Source organism: Equus quagga, chromosome 4 (genome assembly GCF_021613505.1).
Source record: "Equus quagga isolate Etosha38 chromosome 4, UCLA_HA_Equagga_1.0, whole genome shotgun sequence".
Taxonomy (NCBI): Eukaryota; Metazoa; Chordata; class Mammalia; order Perissodactyla; family Equidae; genus Equus; species Equus quagga.
Window position 1 is genome coordinate 102,231,013 of NC_060270.1, and position 20,210 is coordinate 102,251,222.

Here is a 20,210-nt window from a genome sequence, read left to right on the forward strand (position 1 = left end):
TCTTCTCAGTAGTCTGGGCAATGTCAATGAAGTATGATTAGGGTGGGTTTTAGTTGCTTTTAATTATCTGACATGGTCATTCTGTAGGAAGCCATTTAAGTAGAGGATCTTATTTTAGGAACTGTTCTCAGCAATCCCTCTACATAAAATACGGGTCTACACAGTTCCATCCAACCTGGTTGCTGACCACCTCTCATAAACTGTCTGTATTTTTATTCCGTAGTTCCTACAGATGCGGGGTCGGTGAGCCGAGGAGTCAAAAGAAAGATTTCTTAGACTCTCAAGATCTGGCAGTAGTGCTCTTTTATTTAGAGAATAGTGTGGAATAGCATGGGGACAGGACCCATGGGCAGTCAGAGCTTCTGCTGGCGCCGCTTCTGCTGCCCCCGCTGGCATGGGGACAGGGCCCATGGGCAGGCAGAGCAGCTGCTGCTGCCCCTGCTGGCATGGGGACAGGACCCATGGGCAGGCAGAGCTGGTACGTGGGGACAGGACCCACGGGTGGTCAGAGCTCCTGCTGCTGCCCCAAGTTGAGGGTTAGGGCTAATTTTATAACGCATGGGTACGTGACTTATTTTTACTGGAGAAAAGAAAAGATGATGTAAAAAGTCATTAAATGATTTCAGTGCAGATGGGGTCTGGTTATTGTGCGGTCATACAACTTTAGATACGAATCTGGCCATATAGATCGGCATGTAGGTGAGGATGCCCTGGGCTTCTCTCCCTGGGGCGGTCCTAATTCATACCATAAAAAAAGTCCACTGGGTTGTATAGTTTGGCATGTAGGCCAGGTCACCTTGGGCTTCTCTGGCTGGGGCAGCCTTAATCCACATCACTACCACCTTTACTCATACATCACTGCAGTTCTAAGTTTATTACTTTTCCTTCTCACTATTATTTATGCTCTAGTTTAGCCAATCTTGAACATTCATTGGGATTAGGTGCCTATTCTCTGAAAGACTTTTCTAATACCTAAGTTTAATAGTTCACATGAATGAATGAATACAAAAATAGAAATCATTCAAATGGTGATTGAAATTTATTTCACTGTAATAATTATTTGTGTACTTCTTTTGAATTTGTCATACCAACAGATTTACTCTAAAGATTAACTAAAGGAGCATAGAAATAACCTGGAAGTTAATCACTGGGATCTCCAGACTCCCCTTGTCTAAATTCCTCCTCTAACCCATTCTTTGGATTAGATAGCATCTTAGATTGACACTGAGCACCAACGTAGGCAGAACTTCCTTCTTTGAAAGGTTGGCAGGCTTTGACCAAAGAAAAAAAGGGTCAGGATTTCCAAGAAGCAAATAATTTAAGTGCTGTTAGTAAATCCAAGATGTATTGTTCTAGAAACAATGCTGTAAAACGTGGCTAGCTTCCCAGGTCAGCCCCGGAAAGCTTATTTAGCTCACAGTATATAAAACTATAGAATGGAACCATGCTTTACGACAATGTTACTATGAGAAATTGTTGCAGGTTTCAAATAGCCAGTTAACAAATGAGCATCAGGAACATAGCTTGTTTTAGTGAAGAATTGCCTAAATTTTCCAAAACCCATCATATGTTTAAGTGTAAATTAAAAAGTTAAGTTTAATGCATCAAATTGCATATTATGTTTAATTTGCAATTTGAATGAAGTCTCTGCTTGATAAAACTAATCTTATATTTGGTGTATACTCCCACAATTTGTAATTCACTGTCAACTAGATTGGTTAATTTGAGAGAATTTATTATTCACTGAGTTAAAAGAGTATGTGCTTTTTGGGCTTATGTGGCAGGAGACTGCACATGGGCAGTTTACTTATGATTTGGGATGAATGCACTGGGGGTACACAGCAGTTGAGTAAGTGAAATTAGAACACTGCTTGAGGGTATAATTTGATTTAAACTATTATGTATTGTATCATTATACTTGCTAATCTTTCATGCTGCTTGCGTTATTAGTTTTACTACTTTTATCTAAATAATGTAATTGAAAATCAAATAGGTAGTGCCTTCAAATACCAAACTGTATATTTGAGCAGTACCGTTAATCTCCAAAATGTGGACCTGTGGGCCCATTGGCTGACTTCTGTATTCATTGACCATAGCTGTCAGTAGCTTTATGGCCACTATGTAGAATTATATAGTTAGGGCATTGCACAAAGGTGTTTGGATGAGGGGCAATTGAAACCTGAAATCTAGCCTAAGCTCCGCTCTCCAGCCAGGCTGTGTCTGGTTGGAGAACTGGGCACCTTTTTCTAATTTTTCCACCCAGAGGATGCTCTTCCTAATTTGCATAAGGTGAGTATAGATTAAAAGAGACCCTGATTAATTTCACTTTTTGATCTACACGATACAGCACTTCTGTGCACTGAAATTGAATTCACTGCTGCTGCTGATTATTGAAATGGATAAGAATTTAATAGGTACTCTTAGTACTTTAATTTTGCATACCAACCATTTTATCATAGCATATATTAAGAATATAAGAATGGATTGTTGCAGTACATTTCTAAAATGTTTTAGTACTTGGTAGAGTGATTTTTGCTAGCAAACTTTAGGACTATGCTTTGTTTTCATCCTTATCCTTAAAGCACAAAACTTAATACAAGAATTTCCTAAGATACAATGTAGCATTGTATGATAGAAAAAAACATGGGCTTTTGAGTCAGAAAACTTGGGTTCAATTCCCAGCTTTGACTCTTACTAGCTGTAAACTGGGACAAAGTAAGATTTGTGTCTTATTTTCTTCATTTGTCAAAATACAGATGGAACCAGCTTACCTTACTGAGTTGTTGTGAAGATTAGAAGACTTAATATGTAAACAGATGCTAGGTGCTCATTAAATGTTTCCTTTCCACCCCTTCTTCTACCTCAACACCCTAAGACCTGCACTGTAAAATCCAATAATTAGAGAGTATGGTGGTGGTTTTGGTTAGCTTTATCTTTAGATTCCTGAGAGTTAACCTCAAAGCCCTTTTTGTTTTTATACTTGTTGAAGATATGTCCAAGGTTATTTCGGTACTTTCATGTCTTACTAGGCTGATAGAAGCTCCCCCAGAATACTGTTCTGTACCTCATTTGAACCTCTGTTGTTAGAGTTAGGTATTTGAGCAGTTTTTTTTTTTTTAAAGATTGGCACCTGGGCTAACAACTGTTGCCAATCTTCCTTTTTTTTTTTTAAGGGTTGGCACCTGGGCTAACAACTGTTGCCAATCTTTTTTGTTGTTGTTTTTTCTGCTTTATATCCCCCAAACCCCCCGTACAGAGTTGTATATCTTAGTTGCAGGTCCTTCTAGTTGTGGGATGTGGGACGCCACCTCAACATGGCCTGACGAGCAGTGCCATGTCCGCGCCCAGAATCCGAACCCTGGGCCCCGCAGTGGAGTGCGCGAACTTAACCACTCGGCCACAGAGCTGGCCCCTGAGCAGTTGTGAATGGATTCCAGCACATGCAGGGTTATCCTTTCTTAATAAATCATGCCATTAGCTTAAATTTTTATTATGATTTGGCTCTTTGTCTTGGAGATCAAGTGCAGTGGAAAAAATTCTGATTAGAGAGATTGCCTGTCACTGGATAAGAGTGTAAGCTAAATAAACTGAGTAAAGAACAAACTCCACTTTTTAGTTTGGAGACATGCACAGACACAATTATTTGAATCTGTTAGAACTGAATTAAGAAAAAGAGAAACCCCAGATGAATGTTGTGGGTGAGGAAATAAGTGTATTGTTGTGACTTTTTAGGCTTTTCGTTTGAAATAACAAAGAACCCCCTAGATATGATAAAATCAGACTTAATAGGGGCCGGCCTGGTGGTGCAGCCTGTAAGTTTGCACGTTCTGCTTTGGCGGCCTGGGGTTCATCAGTTCAGATGTTGGGTGCGGACCTACACACTGCTTGGCAAGCCATGCTGTGGGAGGCGTCCCACATATAAGTAGAAGAAGATGGGCATGGATGTTAGCTCAGGGCCAGTCTTCCCCAGCAAAAAAGAGGAGGATTGCAGCAGATGTTGGCTCAGGGCTAATCTTCCTCAAAAAAAAAAAATCAGACTTAATAAATTATGTATTATTTATAAATTATGAATAATTTATAATTTGGATTATGATGAGGTCAAACCCTGTCTCTGACTCTGAGCAAGGGTACTGAAACTGTTGAATGCTTGCTGCTCTGTGTCATGCTTTGAAGAATGTGTGACCCATACCTCTAAAGCCCACTTCTAAATTTGTAGCTGAGAAAAAAAATTTTAATCTTTATTTAGAATAAAAAGCTTTTTTTAGAAGACGGTAAAGATATTGTCTACAGGATATGTCAGTAGTTTCAAACAGTTTATTAGATGAAAAATATTAATTTGACCTTTTGCTAATTTATCTATATAGGCATTAATTCATGGACTAAACAGACATTATTACTCCATTACTATTAACTATCGGAAAAATGAACTGGAACAGAAGGTAAGTTTGAATTTTTATCTTAGAGTCTTAGGAAAGAGTCTTTTAAACCATTTAAACTGTTACCTGGTATATTTGAATTTGAATTGTTGACCTGTTTCATTGATGTGTTCAAATATTTTTTCATTCCTGATGAATTGCAGCATAAAATAAAGGAATATTTTATGTGACATATTGAAAGACATTGTGCCTTATAGGTAGGTGCTAAAGCAGGAGAGGAAATAGGAAACGAACATTCCAGTTTGGTTTTATGATAAATTACAAAAATCTTTCTCCTAATTCTGTGATTTTCCTGATTAACTTATCTTTTCGAGTAAAAGGACCTTTTGTAATTAAATTACTAAATAAATAGCTTTCCGAATTTGAAAGAAATAAATTAGATTGTAATTGTGTAGTACTTTAAAAAAATGTACCATGTTTACCTAGGGTGAACTAAAAGTGAGTCAAAAGGAAAATGCAGTTTAGGGTTTTCAGATATTTAGAGCTAGATTCCTATCCTTTTTTATACCAGGAAGTTTTTGAATTTGATTACTTTTAAGATTACCTAGCATCTTGGTTGATTAGCACTCTCTTGTTTTTCTTGTTTTAGGATTATTTCAAGTACAGTTTTTCTCTTAACCAATGCCAAATATTTAAGTTTCCCTATTACTTTTTTAAATTACAATATGAACTGGCTTTTTTTCTTTACTATTATAATTAGTCACATTCCTAATTAGCTTCTTATATTTCTTTCTGTGAAGGACTTAAAAAAAATTTTTAAGAACACTGACAGCCAGTAAATTTTGGTTCCTGTGTGTACTCTCAAGTCCAAACATGATAAGTAACCAGTAGGAAATAAGACTTTTCTTGCTAGTTCCTCACAATGATACCTTAGAAGGGGATTCTAGTGCGTATGGTGAGTGGGAGGTAGAGTAAGTGGGGCTTTCCATATTATCCCCTCTTTCAACCAGATCACCTCCATTTTTAATCTCATTTATCTATTGTGGGGGGAGGATGCTTTATAAGATTTTCTTTGAAAGAAGAAGGCTGGGGTTTTTTTGTTTACTAAGCCACTGTTTTTGAAAGGTCAAAGCCACCGATAAATTCACCCAAAGGTTCTAGGTGCTTGAGCATGGTGATGAGCTGCAGGGCATCAGTTCTTCCTTGGCCTGAGGGGAGACACAGAGCCGTAAAGCTCTCTTCTAGCTGCTTGCTTGTGTCACAAAGTTTATATCTGCCGTGGTAGATATAGTTGATAGCTTGAAGTACATTTTCAACACTTATTTTAATTTTACATACAATAGGTATAGGCTTCGAAAAAGGGCACCACTCAGATACAAACTGAAAAATTCACGCAGATATATAAATATTTTATCAGTCTGATATCTGACACTCAGTTATTTGGAAATATCCAGCTAATTACATGTTGATGTAATTAGCTCCCTTATTTTTTCCCTCCCTTATTTTTTTCCCTTTTTTGGTACCCCATGAACTTGGTCACCATCCTTAGCATAAAAGACACACAATATAAATACTTACATAAATTAATTAATGTTATATTTATGTTCTTAGTAGCTCAGTTCAGGTGCTTTCTTGGTACCAAAAGCACTGCCTTTATTCTTTTTCCGCCAATCTATATACTTAACCCCAAGCCTTACCTGAGGGTCCCAGTGGAATCCTTGTCCAGGCATGGTAGGGATAGCCTGCTGCTCTGCACAAACTTTCTTTCTTTGCTTTTGAAGTGGTAGGAAAATCCAATTCTCAACACTTAATTATAGGTAGCTTTATGGCCTAGGTGGTTGTAGCTGCACCAGAATTTCTCAAGGATATATTTTCTAGAACACTATGAATAGAGAAGATGGGAAGCAGTCAGAGAAATTGGAGGTACTTGTGCAGGATTTTTCCAGTTTTTTTGCAAGCTACTTTTGCCCCCATGGGCCCTAAAAGGGGAATGGGGAAATTTGAAAGTTTTATGTCTTGAAAAGTCTCATAGGTGATTTTGACATGCAGCTTATTCCTCAGCATAAGAAAAACTTTGTACTGCATATAGCTGCAAACCTCTAAACAAGTAGAGTAATTTTTTTAAGCTAAACTCATATACTTTCGAGTATGTCTTCAGATCCTCATGGCTCATGGATCTCACTTAAAGTATATTGGTTCTAAGAGTGAAAGAACAGTCATTCTGTAGCCACCATTTGTTTCATATTGCATAATCTTATCACTTATTTAAAAAGCTCTTCTTGTTCAGTGATAGTCTTCAACTGAAGAACATTTGTAGACTAAGACTTTAAGAAAACCGTCTTAATACAATACTCTAAACTTGAAAACTTAGGAACTTCCAAGAATACGTACTCAGAACCAGGAGTCCAATTTGAGAAACAATGAACTAAGGTATTTAGTTCCATGATCATTAATAGAGTCTGATCCCAATTTGCCAATGTGATTGCAAACTGGATGAATCTGTTATTTCCTTCCCAGTTTCATGACTTTTCATTCTGACAGTCAAAAAGTTTTAATTTTTTGGATTATAAATGGAATATTAGAATTTGAAAGAAACATAGATTCTCTAGTATAAGCTCTCAATTCATAGATATGTAAACTGAGGCTTAGAAAGATTGACACAAAGTCATTCAGTAAATGGGGCATTTACCTCCCTATCTTGGCATTTGAAAGCTGGGCTATATGAACTATTAGAGATTCTGTGTAGCATGATAGTTTCATTAATTCATTCATTCAACAGATATTTATTGAGTGTCTGCTATGATTAGATATTGTTCTAGAATCTAGACCCTGGTGATCTTGAAATAAACTGGGCAAACTCCTTGCCCTGTTGATTTCTGTAATAGAAAGAAATGCAAAGAAAACAAAAGTTTCAGGTGTTGATAGCGTTATAAAAATAAAACAGGTTATTTTGTAAAAATAAAACAAGTATGTTTAAGATAGTGTGAGTGGCTTTTCTATGTAGTGTGGTGACGGAAGGCATCTATCTCTAAGGAAGTGAGGATGGTATCCATGCAAAGATAAGGAAAATAGCCTTGGAGGCAGAAGGACAGCAAATGCAAAGGCCATGGGGTTGGAGTACTCCTTAGGTTATATTAATATAAATTTAAGAGAATTCTTATTAGAGTTTAAGTTAATAAAATTAAATTTAAATTCATTAATTCCAAAAGTTTTTTGTGAAGTTGTTTCTCAAGACAAGTGAAGGAAATATCCTTAATACAGGAAAATAATTACTTTATCTTTTTTAGATGTTGCTAAATTTGCATAAGAAGAGTTGGATGGAAGGTCTGACACTTCAGGACTACAGTGAACACTGTAAACACAATGAATCAGTGGTAAAAGAGATGTTGGAATTAGCCAAGAATTACAATAAGGTAAAAGTTATTTCCAAAATTTATTTCTTATAATCATTGGAATATGTATGATTAGATGTCAAGCATTGTATAAATATAAATAGTTGAAAAGAGAATGACTATTTTTTAGATCAGAGAATAAATATTTTACGCTTTTCAGGCCATTCAGTCTGTTGAAACTACTCAACTCTGCCATTGTAGTGTAAAAGCAGCCACAGACGGTATGTAAAGGAATGAGTGAAGATGAGTGAAGCTGTGTTCTAGTAAAACTTTGTTTACTAAAACAGGCAGCTGGCTAGATTTGCCTGTGGGATATACTTTGCCAACCCCTGTTGTAGACCATGTAAAATAGTGTTACGTTTGTAACCTCTTCATTATTCAGAGGAGCTTTTATTAGAAGAGAAGGGGAACAAGGGGATGTAGACAACAACAATAGCATTTAATACTTGCTATGTATCATTTATTTTATGAACTTTTCTGTTTTTCATTTAATAAGTGTTTGTTGAAAACCTACTATGTGTCAGGCACTGGGTGTTTGGTAAGAAGCAAGACCTGTCCTCACAGAACTTATTTTTTGGTAGGGAAACAGAAAGTAAACAAATAAACACAACATAATACATTATGATTAGTGCTATGAAGAAAATAAAAAGGATGATGTAAAGAAGAGTAACCAGGAGAGACCATTTTATATGAAGATGTTAAAAAAGTTATATTTAGCAGAATCTCCTGAAAATGTTTATTGTGTGCTAAAATATATATGGCCATGGTACTGTTTTTGTTTATAGATTTATATTCTTTTACAATTCTGAAATTAAGAAAAAACTTGAGCTGTGACTAAATTGTATCTTCTGTGTTGTGTTAGTTTCCTAGGGCTGCCATAACAAATTGCCATAAACTAGGTGTCTTAAAACAGCAACTTTAGTCTCTCACAATTCTGGAGGCCAGGAGTTTGACATCAAGGTATTGGCAGGGCCTTGCTCTTTCTAAAGCCTCTAGTGGAGGGTCTTTCTTTTCCTTTTCTAGCTTCCGTTGGTCCCAGCATTCTTTGGCTTGTGGCAGCATAACTCTAATCTCTAACCAGGGTTAGGATTTCAACATATCTTTTTGGGGGGATGTGATTCAACCCATAGCATGTATTTTCTGAGTTTTTTGGCCAAAACCGACATAAAGAATAGATTTTACATTTTGACCCGGTGCATGCAAACGTATATTTATGTGTATATATGATTGCAACAAGTTTTATGAAACAATATTTACTCTTATTACATGTGATATATTCTGCTTTCTTTCTCATTTGACTCAATTTCATTGTTTCAATTATATACATATTATACACACATATATATATAGCTTGCAACCCATTAATGAGTTGAAAACCTGCAATTTGTAAAACATATATACACCTTATACAATGTTATGTTTGCAAATATTTATCAAATATCTCCTGTTTCAGTGGAAAACAGGGATCCTTCCTTCATTTATAGGAGAACAGGGACAGTAAGAAAAGTTCATAAATAATCAGAGTACAGGCAAAATTGGTGAGTTCCATGACAACTTAGTATTCAAATTGTCCACACACCAGCTGCATTAGTATCACCTGGAATCTTGTTAGAAATGCAGGCTCTCAGACCTACTGAATCAGAATCTACATTTTAAGAAGATTTCTAGGAGATTTATGTACTCATTCAAGTTAGAAGTTAGAGAACACTGCCATGGAGAAGTCCACGTGCAGTCCTGTAGAAGTTCAGAGGCCCTTGCTTTCAGCTGCAAGAGACATAGGATGCTATATTAGAGTATAACGACATTTGAACTTGACCTTAAAGCATGAATAAGATTTGCACATACAGAGAAATGTTACTCTAGGCAAAATAAACATCATGGGCAGAAACTAGGAGACAGAAAAGTCAAAAACATGTTTAGGAAACTGGCTAGAGTACATAATACATGAGGATGAATAGTGAGGAATAAGGTTTTTTAAAAATATTGAAATAACAGAGTTTGGAATATGAAGATAGAGTTATTTTTTGGTCAGGGGCATGATCTACCCAGAACCTAACTTTAGAAACATAATTTGACAACAGTATAGAATGTGCTATAAGAGGAAATTTGAAATGGAGATTCTGTTTAGGAAGAGCTTGCTATTACCGAAACAAAAGGTACTAAGTGTCTGGATTACTCTAGTGGCAGTGGGAAGGAATGCATCGATAGACAAATAAAACATGGCACCAGTTGGATAGATGAAGTGAAAGAAGAGGGAGGAATCAAAGAAAAATTCAAGGTTTCCTGCCTAGGTGACTAGAAGTATGTTGGTACCGTTAACATTTTCAGTTTAGGTAGAAGTAGAAGGATTAGGAAAGGAGATAGAATTCTGTTTTAAACAAGCAGTTAGAAATGTGGGACTAAAAATTAACGGTAGGGGCTAGAGCTGAAGATTTTGGAGAGAGTTAAACTTAATATTGGTTGTGACACCAAAAAGTAATATTTCTCTTTTTAAATTATAAAAACATCTTACCAAAATGGATATTTGCCAAGAGACAGTGTATAAAATTTACCAAGTGCAGCTACAAGTCTTGAGAGAATTGAGCTTTGAAAAAAACATACAAACTAAATTCCAGCAAAATTAGTTTTGGCTTTGAAGAGCATGCCCTAATATATATGTATTCCAGCTGGAAATCCCCATTGGTTCTAGATTGTAGGGAAAATATTTCTTTCTAGTATTTAATGTTTTCATGCTTGAAGATTAAAGAGAAAGAATTAGTTTATCATACTTAAAAGAGTTAACCTTTTATAAATTAAAAAGTTATGACTTAAGTTGTTATTCAGCAGACTGTAGGGAATGGCTTTCATTTCTCTGTAACATTACAAGTTTAAGTAAATTCATATTGGTACCACTGCCAGGAAATAACCTATTTATGGTTACTGCTGCCCATCCACAGAAGTTTTTCCTATTTTACAGTTTTAAAAAATCTCTGTAGTACTCAAAAACTTGTAAGATTTGGTTATAAAATGAAAACAATGTGTAAGCTGTGATATGAAGGAGTCCAAATTTGGGAATGTAATTCCCTCTGTGATTGAAAGAAAATGCGATGGAGTTTTTAGTAACACTTAAAATATAAAAAGAAAGGCCCATGCTACCAGTTCTTCATAGTATTCTTTTTAATTGGTTGATGTTTTAAACTAAGGTAATTACTGTTAGTGCCAGTTAGCTCCTAAAGTAAAAGAAGATTAGAAAATAATTAAATTCCTTTGTCCCAACTTTTGGACTTCAAGTTTGAATTCCATACGAAGATTCTGCTTGATTATTAGTCCTTGATTTCTCTAATTACTGAACTTCAACACCCACAACTCTGTTACTACAGATCTCCTAATTTATTCATTCCAAGATGCATCTATTTTTTAAAATATTGATAAGATTTGATTGGATATTTGTAAATGAATGTGCAAGTGAAAAATGAATTGCAAAAGAGCATTTTAAGAATAGCATGGAAACAAAGTTTTGCCTTGTTTTTAAACACATAGTCCTATAAATTCTGAGATCTTACAATTTACTTTTCAGGTAGAAATATTGTCTACTTAGTAACCTGAAAGAAAGATTGGGTATATCTTGTATATGATTACGTATAAAATATGTAATTGTATGATTACATTTGGTTTATTGTGGTAGCTATATTAAATAGGAAAATCTTGTTTTGCGATAGTGCAATAAGATAAGAAAAACAAAATAAGGTATAAATATTGAGAAAACCAGGCCAGATTATCACCATTTAACTATGATAGGATGTGTTTGCAATCATAGAAATCCAAGAGATTAAACTAGAAAACTGTTATAATCAAGAATTATGTAGGTGGTAACCATGCAGTTACATGGGCTAAAACCAGTTAAAAAATAAAATAGGCAAATCACTTCATAGTAGCATCCAAAATTATAAAATACTTAGGAACAATTACCATAAGAAATATAAATGTATATGACTTAGTTGAATAATACTAAAAAAGTTTGTGAATAAATTCCCTTGTTTCCAAATGAGAGAACTCAATATTGTAAAGCTGCCGTCGAGCTTTCCAAAGATTACTTTCATTCTAGTAAGAATATCATTGGAGTTTTAAAATTTTGGTAACTTGACAGTAAACTTTATCTGGAGTAAAAATTAAAACTAACATTTATTGAATGCTTTTTAGGAGTCAGACTGGGAGAAAATATTTGTACCTATAATACAGAAAGCACTAGTATCCAAAAAATGCATAATATCCAAAGGATTTCTATAAAATAGTTTTTGAAAACAATAATAAATTGGACAAAAGAGCTATAAAGCACACTGAAGACAAATGGTATAAACAGGAAAAAAGCTCAACCTTATTAAGTAGTCAAAGAAAAAAGTTATAAGTAGAAATTTTTTTTTCTTTTCAAATTAAAAAAATGGTTTGGGAAAATGCACCGCTGGTGGGAAAATAAAGTGATATAACATTTTCGGAGGCCATGTTTCAATTTTATCTTTCAATTTTAAATGCATGTAACTCTTTAAACCAACCTTTTTTCTTATTTATTTTGTTGAGGTAGATTTACCCTGAGCTAAGTAAGATCTGTTGCTAGTCTTCCTCTTTTTGCTTGAGGAAGATTCGCCCTAAGCTAACATCTGTGTCAGTCCTCCTCAATTTTGTATGCGGTTGCCACCACAGCATGGCTGATGAGTGGTGCAGGTCTGTGCCCCGGATCCGAACCCTTGACCCAGGCCACCAAAGCAGAGCACGTGAACTTAACCAGTATGCTACAGGGCTAGCCCCCAAACTGTTTTCGTTTAAGGTTTGTTATGAAGAATAAGATTCTACAAGTACCAACTTAGAGAAATGTTTACAACCTTCTGTTATGTGTAAAAAATTAAACTGTATAACAACGTGAAAAGTCCCTACTGTGTTACCTTCCCTCCCTTTTTCAAAGATACCTCTCCATCTCACATGTATTTCAAAATACTGTGTTGTTAACAGTGTTACCTCTAAGGTTGAAAGGTAGAGAATTACATACTTTATGTAAATCCTGAATTATTTTCAGTTTTTGCACTAAGCAAGTGTTATTTATATCTAAGATTGTGTTAACTTAAAAGTAACAGTGGCTTAAACAAGATAGAAATGTATGTCTCTTGGAATTCAAAGCCAGTTTGAAACTTTAAAGTCATTGCAGACCCAGATTTCTTCTACCTTTTGCTCCACTTTCTTTGTATTGGCTTCTGTCCTTTAGATCTCCTCATGATTCAGGGTGATTAGTAGAGCTTTAGCCATCTCATCTGAGTTCCAGGCAACAGGAAAAAAAAAAGGAAGGGCAAAAAGGGGATGCTTCCCAGCTAAATCAGTTCCCTTACAGGATCCTTTCTGTTAAGTCCCATCCAGCACTTCTGATTATAACTCATTGGCAGAACTTAGTCAGGTGGACACACCTTGCTTTGAGAAAGGCTATATAATGTAGTCTTTTACCTAGGAGCATTGTTGCCTTTAATAAAATCAGGATTATATTACAAAAGAAGAAAAGGAAGATGTATAGTGGATAGGCAACAAGTAGACTCTGCCGTAGAAATTTTTTTCAACAAACTGAACTACAATTTCTATTAAACACACACACACTTGTATGCAAACACACTCACGCCTGCACACATATGGTCTTTATTTTATATCTCTATTTCATGTAATTAAATTTTAAAATTGAATTCCCTATAAGATTTTTAGGAAGAATTTATGCTGTTCAGGGCTACTTAATAAATCATGTCTTTGGCTTTATTATTCAGGATGTGTCACTAAAAAGTAATGATTTCCCAAATTGCTATGAATGTTACTTCCAGGTCTTTGGAGAGAGATAGGACTGTGTTTAAATCACAGTTTCATTGCTTATAGGCTATATGGTTGTAGTGACCCCATCATTCTTTGTGCACACTCCTTTTTTGTATGTTTCATACTGCATTATAATTTGAGATTTACAGGCAAGTAAAGCCCAAATGCGAGCTCAGTGAAGAGCAGGAACTGTCTTACTCATAGTGAGTACTTCACAGTGATTACTGAATATGTAAAACGATGAAATTTCTACTGTAGAGGACATGTATAGAATGTACTGGAGTGTTATAAGCTATTCCAAAAGGAGAGTTAGAAAAATCTTTTTAAAGTGGAAGTATTGCTGGGATTAACTTGTAGTTCCCCCAAGGACATAGTGCCTAATTACTTCATATGTAAAATGTAGTTTAACTACTTCACTGGGGTTTTCAAGGATTCAGTAAATTAATATTTGTAAAAGCATGTGTATGTTAATGTTTAATTACTGATGGTTGTAGAAAAAACCACTTTTATTGTTCTCCATACTCACGCCTCTTCTACTTTCTCAGTTCTCTAATTATTTCGTGTTTGTTAATTTTGCTTTCCCAAGTATGTTTTATAAAAGCCACTTTTTAAACTTATTCTCTACCCTCATAGCCCATACTATGATTTTCAGTTAGATAGTCAGTACATTGACTTGATATAAAAACCAAGAAGAAAGTAAAATACATTATCCTGACATTCACTGGCAGCTATGCAGAGATTGTTTAACGGTGAAAAAATTTACCATATAGGTGATTTTAGAAAGCATGTGCTTAAACGGCAGCATAGCATGTTAAAGGGTGAACAAAATTAACATGTCAAAGGGAAAAAGAGAAGCCCAAGGAAAACAGGTATTGGAGGACTTCTAAAGGTGTTCAGAAAGTTCAAGAAAACTGAGCCCATTGGAAGTTACCTGGTGGAGATCCTTAAAATAGTGTTAATAAAGTGCCAAGGATCCAATCCATGTTTTTTAAAGGGTAAATAAAATGGTAGAATTTGAGAGAGTTTTCCATTTGAGAAATTTGACCATTACCAGAAAAAAGTGAATGAGGTTAATGGGTTTAGTAAAAGCCTCTTTAAGATAGGGGGTACATCTGAGGGGATTATGATAATATAGACCAAATTCCAGGAATTTCTTAGAACTGTGCAGACCGTGCATGATGGGATAGCCATCTGGGGGTCTTTGTTGATAAACTGTTAAAAACGTTTCTAGTGTGAATAGCCACAAACATTTTCAGTGCTTTTTTGTTGGTTGAGTAAACCGAAGAGCACGAATGCAAAAGCAAAATTTGATGCCAAATCACAGAGTTGCCATAAACACAGAAGTTTGCCTAGTGAGGACACTGCCTGTGCCTGAATTTCATTTGTTTCTGCTGCTACCATTTCTTAATTTTTGCTGGTGACTAGCCAGATTAGAACTATGAATGAAGACAAACTAGTCTTGCCCAGATGGCAGATGAGGTTATAGGTATCTTAGGTAGGTGGAGAAAATATTTAGGGGTTTGATGATCTGATCTGATCTGATCTGGTCTATCTTAAAATGTAAGAGATGTGCTTACTCTTTTGTCATTGAGGTTTGCAACCTTAGTGTATGCCTAAATCTACAGCTGCTCCTCATTTTCCAGATGGCATCTATGGCTGGGAGTACTTTTTACCATCTGCACTTCTCAAAGAGTTTGTGAACTCTCTCTTTTAATTATTGGAAATGGAAAAACTAATTGGTAAAGTGGTTAAATGATGTAAAAGATTTAAAAAATTGAGTTAGAGTTTTTTAGACTCTATTTAACCTTTCAAATAAGATCAATGCTTTAAATGCTTTTTGACTTTCATCTTTGCCTATCTGCCATCTTTGATATTTGCAGTACTCCAAAATATTCTGTAATAACTATTTTGTACATGGATTGGTATTTTGAGACAAATTCCAACTCTTACCTCTTTCTAGTACTGTGAAGTACTGTCATTGGCATGTGCATAGAACAACTAACGCTGAATGAGTATAGAGTACAAACTTAATGTGAATTGTTCCATTCATCTAATATGTTTTCATGTTGGTAAGGTATAGTGTCATGATTTGTAAAAGTAATTTAGAAAGACAAACTTTTTGTATGTTGCCAGGATTTTTGTATGTAAAACATTGAGATACTGAGAGAAGCAGTTTCCCAGTTAGGAATTTTTTTTTTAACTAGCTGAGAATAATAGGAGTGACATATGACTCTGAAAATGAACATATTCTCTGTCTAGGGGATTCTAGATTTGGAGTGTTATTAACTTTTATTTTTCTTTCTGTTTTATGAGTCATAAATGTATTTCCTAGTGATGTGTTGTAAATAAGTATCCTCTAAGAATCAGTAGATACAATAGTTATACACCATCTTTTCTCTTTAGGCAGGTTCTACTGGGGAAAATTCTCTAGATAGTTTGTCCATTTATAAAATTAGACACTTGCCATCTTTGCTCATTTTCAAGTTCTCTGTTTACAAAACTATTAAGAAGGTGTGAAATGCAGCCAAACTTCCCAGTTTATGGGAAATGTCTGATGATTGCATTTCCTACATGTTCATTGTTCACACATGAAGAAATTTGGCAGCTGCAAGATTATTAAGTTTAGAGTATCCAAATCTAACCCTCACTGGGGTTTTGGTTTCCTGCTTTCTGCCACCACCATCTCACCCCCTTTACCATCTTTCTGGTAAGTGCCCGGGTGGTATTTCTTAGAGTTGGTGATCCTTAATTTCATTCGTTTTCCATTTATCAGATGCTATGGATAAATCATGGTCCAGGAGTGCACCTGATGCAGAGTGCTAGCTTCAGGCAGTAACGTACCCAAACTGTTGAGAAGGAGGTTCCTTAAACTTCGAATTCTCAATAAAGATGCTTTGTGGTGGTGCCATTATTGGGAGAGGAAGGCAGTGGGTAGCTAATCTGAATCTTCATAATTATTTCAGAATGACTCTGCTAGAAAATTTATGATCCTACACATAAGATTTTGTAGCTAACTCTGAAAATAGTAGAAGGTGATTTGCTTATATTATTGTTATGGTTGTTTTAATTTTTATTTGATTTGGCTTTTGATTCGAGTAACTTTTTGATGTTGAAAACTTCAGATTATTCTCTATTTCTTCATGATTACTAAAGATCACTCACGTGGAGTAGTGAGGGTTTTTTCCTGAATACATGTATTACTTTTAGAGGTTTAAATATGTGAAGTGATTAAGAGAGAAAACTATATGATTTATTAAGTGGATCAAAAGTCAGCAGCTCCTTTGGTCTTAAGTGTTACTGATATTAAATAGATACTGGGTATGCACAGGTTCAGTTGACAAGAAAAAAAGAGACAAATGAGAACTTGGGAGGGAGCTAGAGTGAAAGTAAGAAAAGGAAAAGACGACGGAATAGGACTAGTTAGTACTACAATGTCATAATGAACTACCCCGGGTGCTTCTACCCTTCGGTTTAGCCTTCCCTCAAAGAATTCATAACGGTTTCCAAATGGTTAATGCTACCATTTGGTGATCTAGTTTGATATTTTCAATGTCTTTTACGTATTTCTTGTCTATTTTCAAAGTAATGGTGGTAATAGATTTCATTACCCTGAAGGTTATTCTGAAGATGAGCAAAATTGCTTTTTTTCAGTAACTTACTTGAATAAAAGGTTCTATGAATGAAAATTATAATCACTATTGTCTTTGCTGATTATTCTGCAGTGGGAAAAGTAAATTTAGAATTTGAAACTCTGTCCTTTGTGTTTCATTCACAGGCTGTAGAAGAAGAAGATAAGATGACACCTGAACAGCTGGCAATAAAGAATGTTGGCAAGCAGGTGAGGTGTACTGTAATAGGTTATGCAGTCGAATAATAATATGCTCTTGTAGAGTTAAAACTGTTTTAGGGCTATATGATTTTTTTTCTGTCTGTTCACTCTATATTTTTCTTCTGTCGTGTAAATGTGATAATAATTTTAAAGGTCACTGAATTATTTGATGTCAAATTCTTTGCCGTCTGTAGAGAAGTAAATCATAAATATGCCTGTGAGATACTATCTTTAGTGAAAATAATTTACTAGAAAGAAATTACGAACTTGTGTCCTGAGTTAATTTTTTAAGTATTATTTTTACTTGAAATATTATCAGTGAAGATCATTAATAGAATGGTAGATTTATTTCATAATGATACAGTTTATCAATATGTAGGCTTCAATATGTAAGTAATGTTCCTGAGAGAGCTTAGAGCTTTGTTGGACTATACTGAGTGAAGAGAAAGGGTTTTAAGTATTTGCTCTTTCACTTTTCCAAGATGAAATATATATTTTAGTTCCTATTTTCTGAGGGTTGGGGGGAATATACCAACCAATTAAATGAATCTACAGATTAATTAGACTGTTTTTTAAAGAATGTTGATTACATTTTTTTCATTTCATGGAACATGGTTATCATATTGCTGATGTTGGCAGAATCTTGATATTTCAGATGCAAGACACTAAGCTGTCTTTGCTTTCAGCCATCCTACCATATGCTCTGATCCCATCACATCTCACAAGCTCTGTAGGTTTGGGCCAGGACCATTCTTGGATGGGAAATCTCTAAGAATCACCCAGCTGCCACAAGAAGTAATGTAGATAACTGAGCGAAGTGTATTACCAATTCACTACAAAACCAGTTACTCCAACAGAGCAGTAGGGGCAAAGGTCTGGCTTACATATCATAATTGGTGAAATCAGATCTCACTACATTCTGAATATTTTAATTTAAAAACAAGAACTCTACAAAAACAAAGTGAAATATAGTTCATCTTCTTCTCTTCATCCGGTGTGATATAGTTACCCGTGTTTTCTTTTCCTACTACTTATTTTAGTCTAATATATAATATTAGATCATCTCTTGGAGCCTTGTACTTTTATAGAATACAGTAACTATTTTTTGAATAAGTAACTGAAGCTATAGTTTCTTGATGTAGATTTCATTTAACAGTTAGCAGCAAATAAAAGGACTAAACTAAAATAAAAGTGAATGAAAAATATATAATTGGCAAAGTTCAATATTAATCAGAATCGTTTTTAAAAAATACACTACTTCACTGGTTTGGCCTACTGCATGGCAAAAGCAAAACTGTCTATAATGGAATCAGACCAATATCTTTTTCTCCTGCCAGTCTTTCTCAGTCTCTTTCACCTAAAATGCCCTAAGGCATATTTCTGAAATAAAGAAAATTTCAAATTATTATGTTAGCATGTTGTATCTCTGGGTTGTTTAAAGAAATCAAGCGTATTGAAATTTTAGTTTAGAAAAGAACAGCCAAGAAATAATTCCAGTGATGAACATTTGTTTAAAGTTAAGAGTCTTGGGTATTTTAGCAATACTCATAAGAAAATAATGCTTTATTGGAAGTTTTTTATTGTGTGCAATATATATCCTTTATTTGAAAGCTTTCAAATTTAACTAAAATACTTCATTCAGCTCAACCTTAAACATAAATATAAATTGAGCATTTTAATTTAACTTCCTTTATTACAAAGCAATTTTAAGCCTCATTTTTAATTCAGATATTTCAAATACAGATTTGATCAGGTCTAAGTTAAAAGATTGTACCTATATATTATTTTGCTATGATACATTTTTTCAAAATAGCTGCCTGAAATATTTACTCTTAGCATTTTAGAATTGATGCAAATTGTATTTAAATTTTTAAGCTACCAACAGTGACTTTTGATCCAAGAATATTTCCTGAATCATTTAAAGCACTATTCCTGAAATATTAAAATTATACAGGGATTAAATTTAAATTAAAATAATAGAGGAAGTGATGAGAATTCACACTGAACTCATACCTGTTTGTATGTCTGCTTTGAGTAAAGTATCCCCTTAGACATTCAATATATGTGAAAGGCAGAAAATACACACACGCACTCGGGCTTATACACACATATAAATGCTTACACTTTTTTTTTTAATCATATGATTGCAGGCTGTGTAGAATTCCTTGTTACTCTTTATAATCTCTGATAGAGAGTCATAGCATTGATTGTGTAAATCAGTTTTTCATTGTAACAGATTTAGAAGTTAAATTGTAAAATATATATAAATTTAGGTTTGGCTTTCTTTACCAGTTTTATCAGTTACTGAAGAAATCTAAGTAATTCGTTTACCAGTAATACAGTTCTTTTTTCTTTTTCTTTCCTTATTTTTTTCTTTTAGGACCCCAAACGTCATTTGGAGGAACATGTGGATGTACTTATGACTTCAAATATTGTCCAGTGTTTAGCAGCTATGTTGGATACTGTCGTATTTAAATAAAGCAATGCAAAAAGCTATTAGTGATACTTTCAGTGTATATTCCTCTATTGTTCCTAATGCTCAAAATCAAGGGACCTCTGAAGGTGTATTTGGTTAAATGTAAGACATCTGGCATCATTTGCAGCACTGTAACACCTTCAGTCTCAGTTGTACAATTACTTCTGTTTCTTTAGTCAGGGTCTTTGCAGATTCCAAAGTTGTATAAGAATACATCAAAGTGGACAAATTTTGTTAAGATCCCATTTAATATTTGAAGAAATCAGTAACACAAATATATTTTGATTGTTGCTTACAAAATAAAATACATTTACAATCTA

At 34.6% G+C, this 20,210-nt stretch overlaps 1 protein-coding gene across 2 annotated transcripts in view; it reads left to right on the forward strand.

Annotated features, from left to right (window-relative positions):
- Nucleotides 1–20,210, forward strand: part of PSMD14 (proteasome 26S subunit, non-ATPase 14) — a 93,554-nt gene extending 73,344 nt beyond the window's left edge. For both annotated transcript variants that reach the window (XM_046658977.1, XM_046658976.1), the window contains 4 exons: nt 4,365–4,439; nt 7,664–7,789; nt 17,361–17,423; nt 19,795–20,210. In XM_046658977.1, the coding sequence (XP_046514933.1) occupies nt 4,365–4,439; nt 7,664–7,789; nt 17,361–17,423; nt 19,795–19,893 (363 nt within the window). In that variant the 3' untranslated portion in view covers nt 19,894–20,210. The remainder of the gene's footprint in view (nt 1–4,364; nt 4,440–7,663; nt 7,790–17,360; nt 17,424–19,794) is intronic.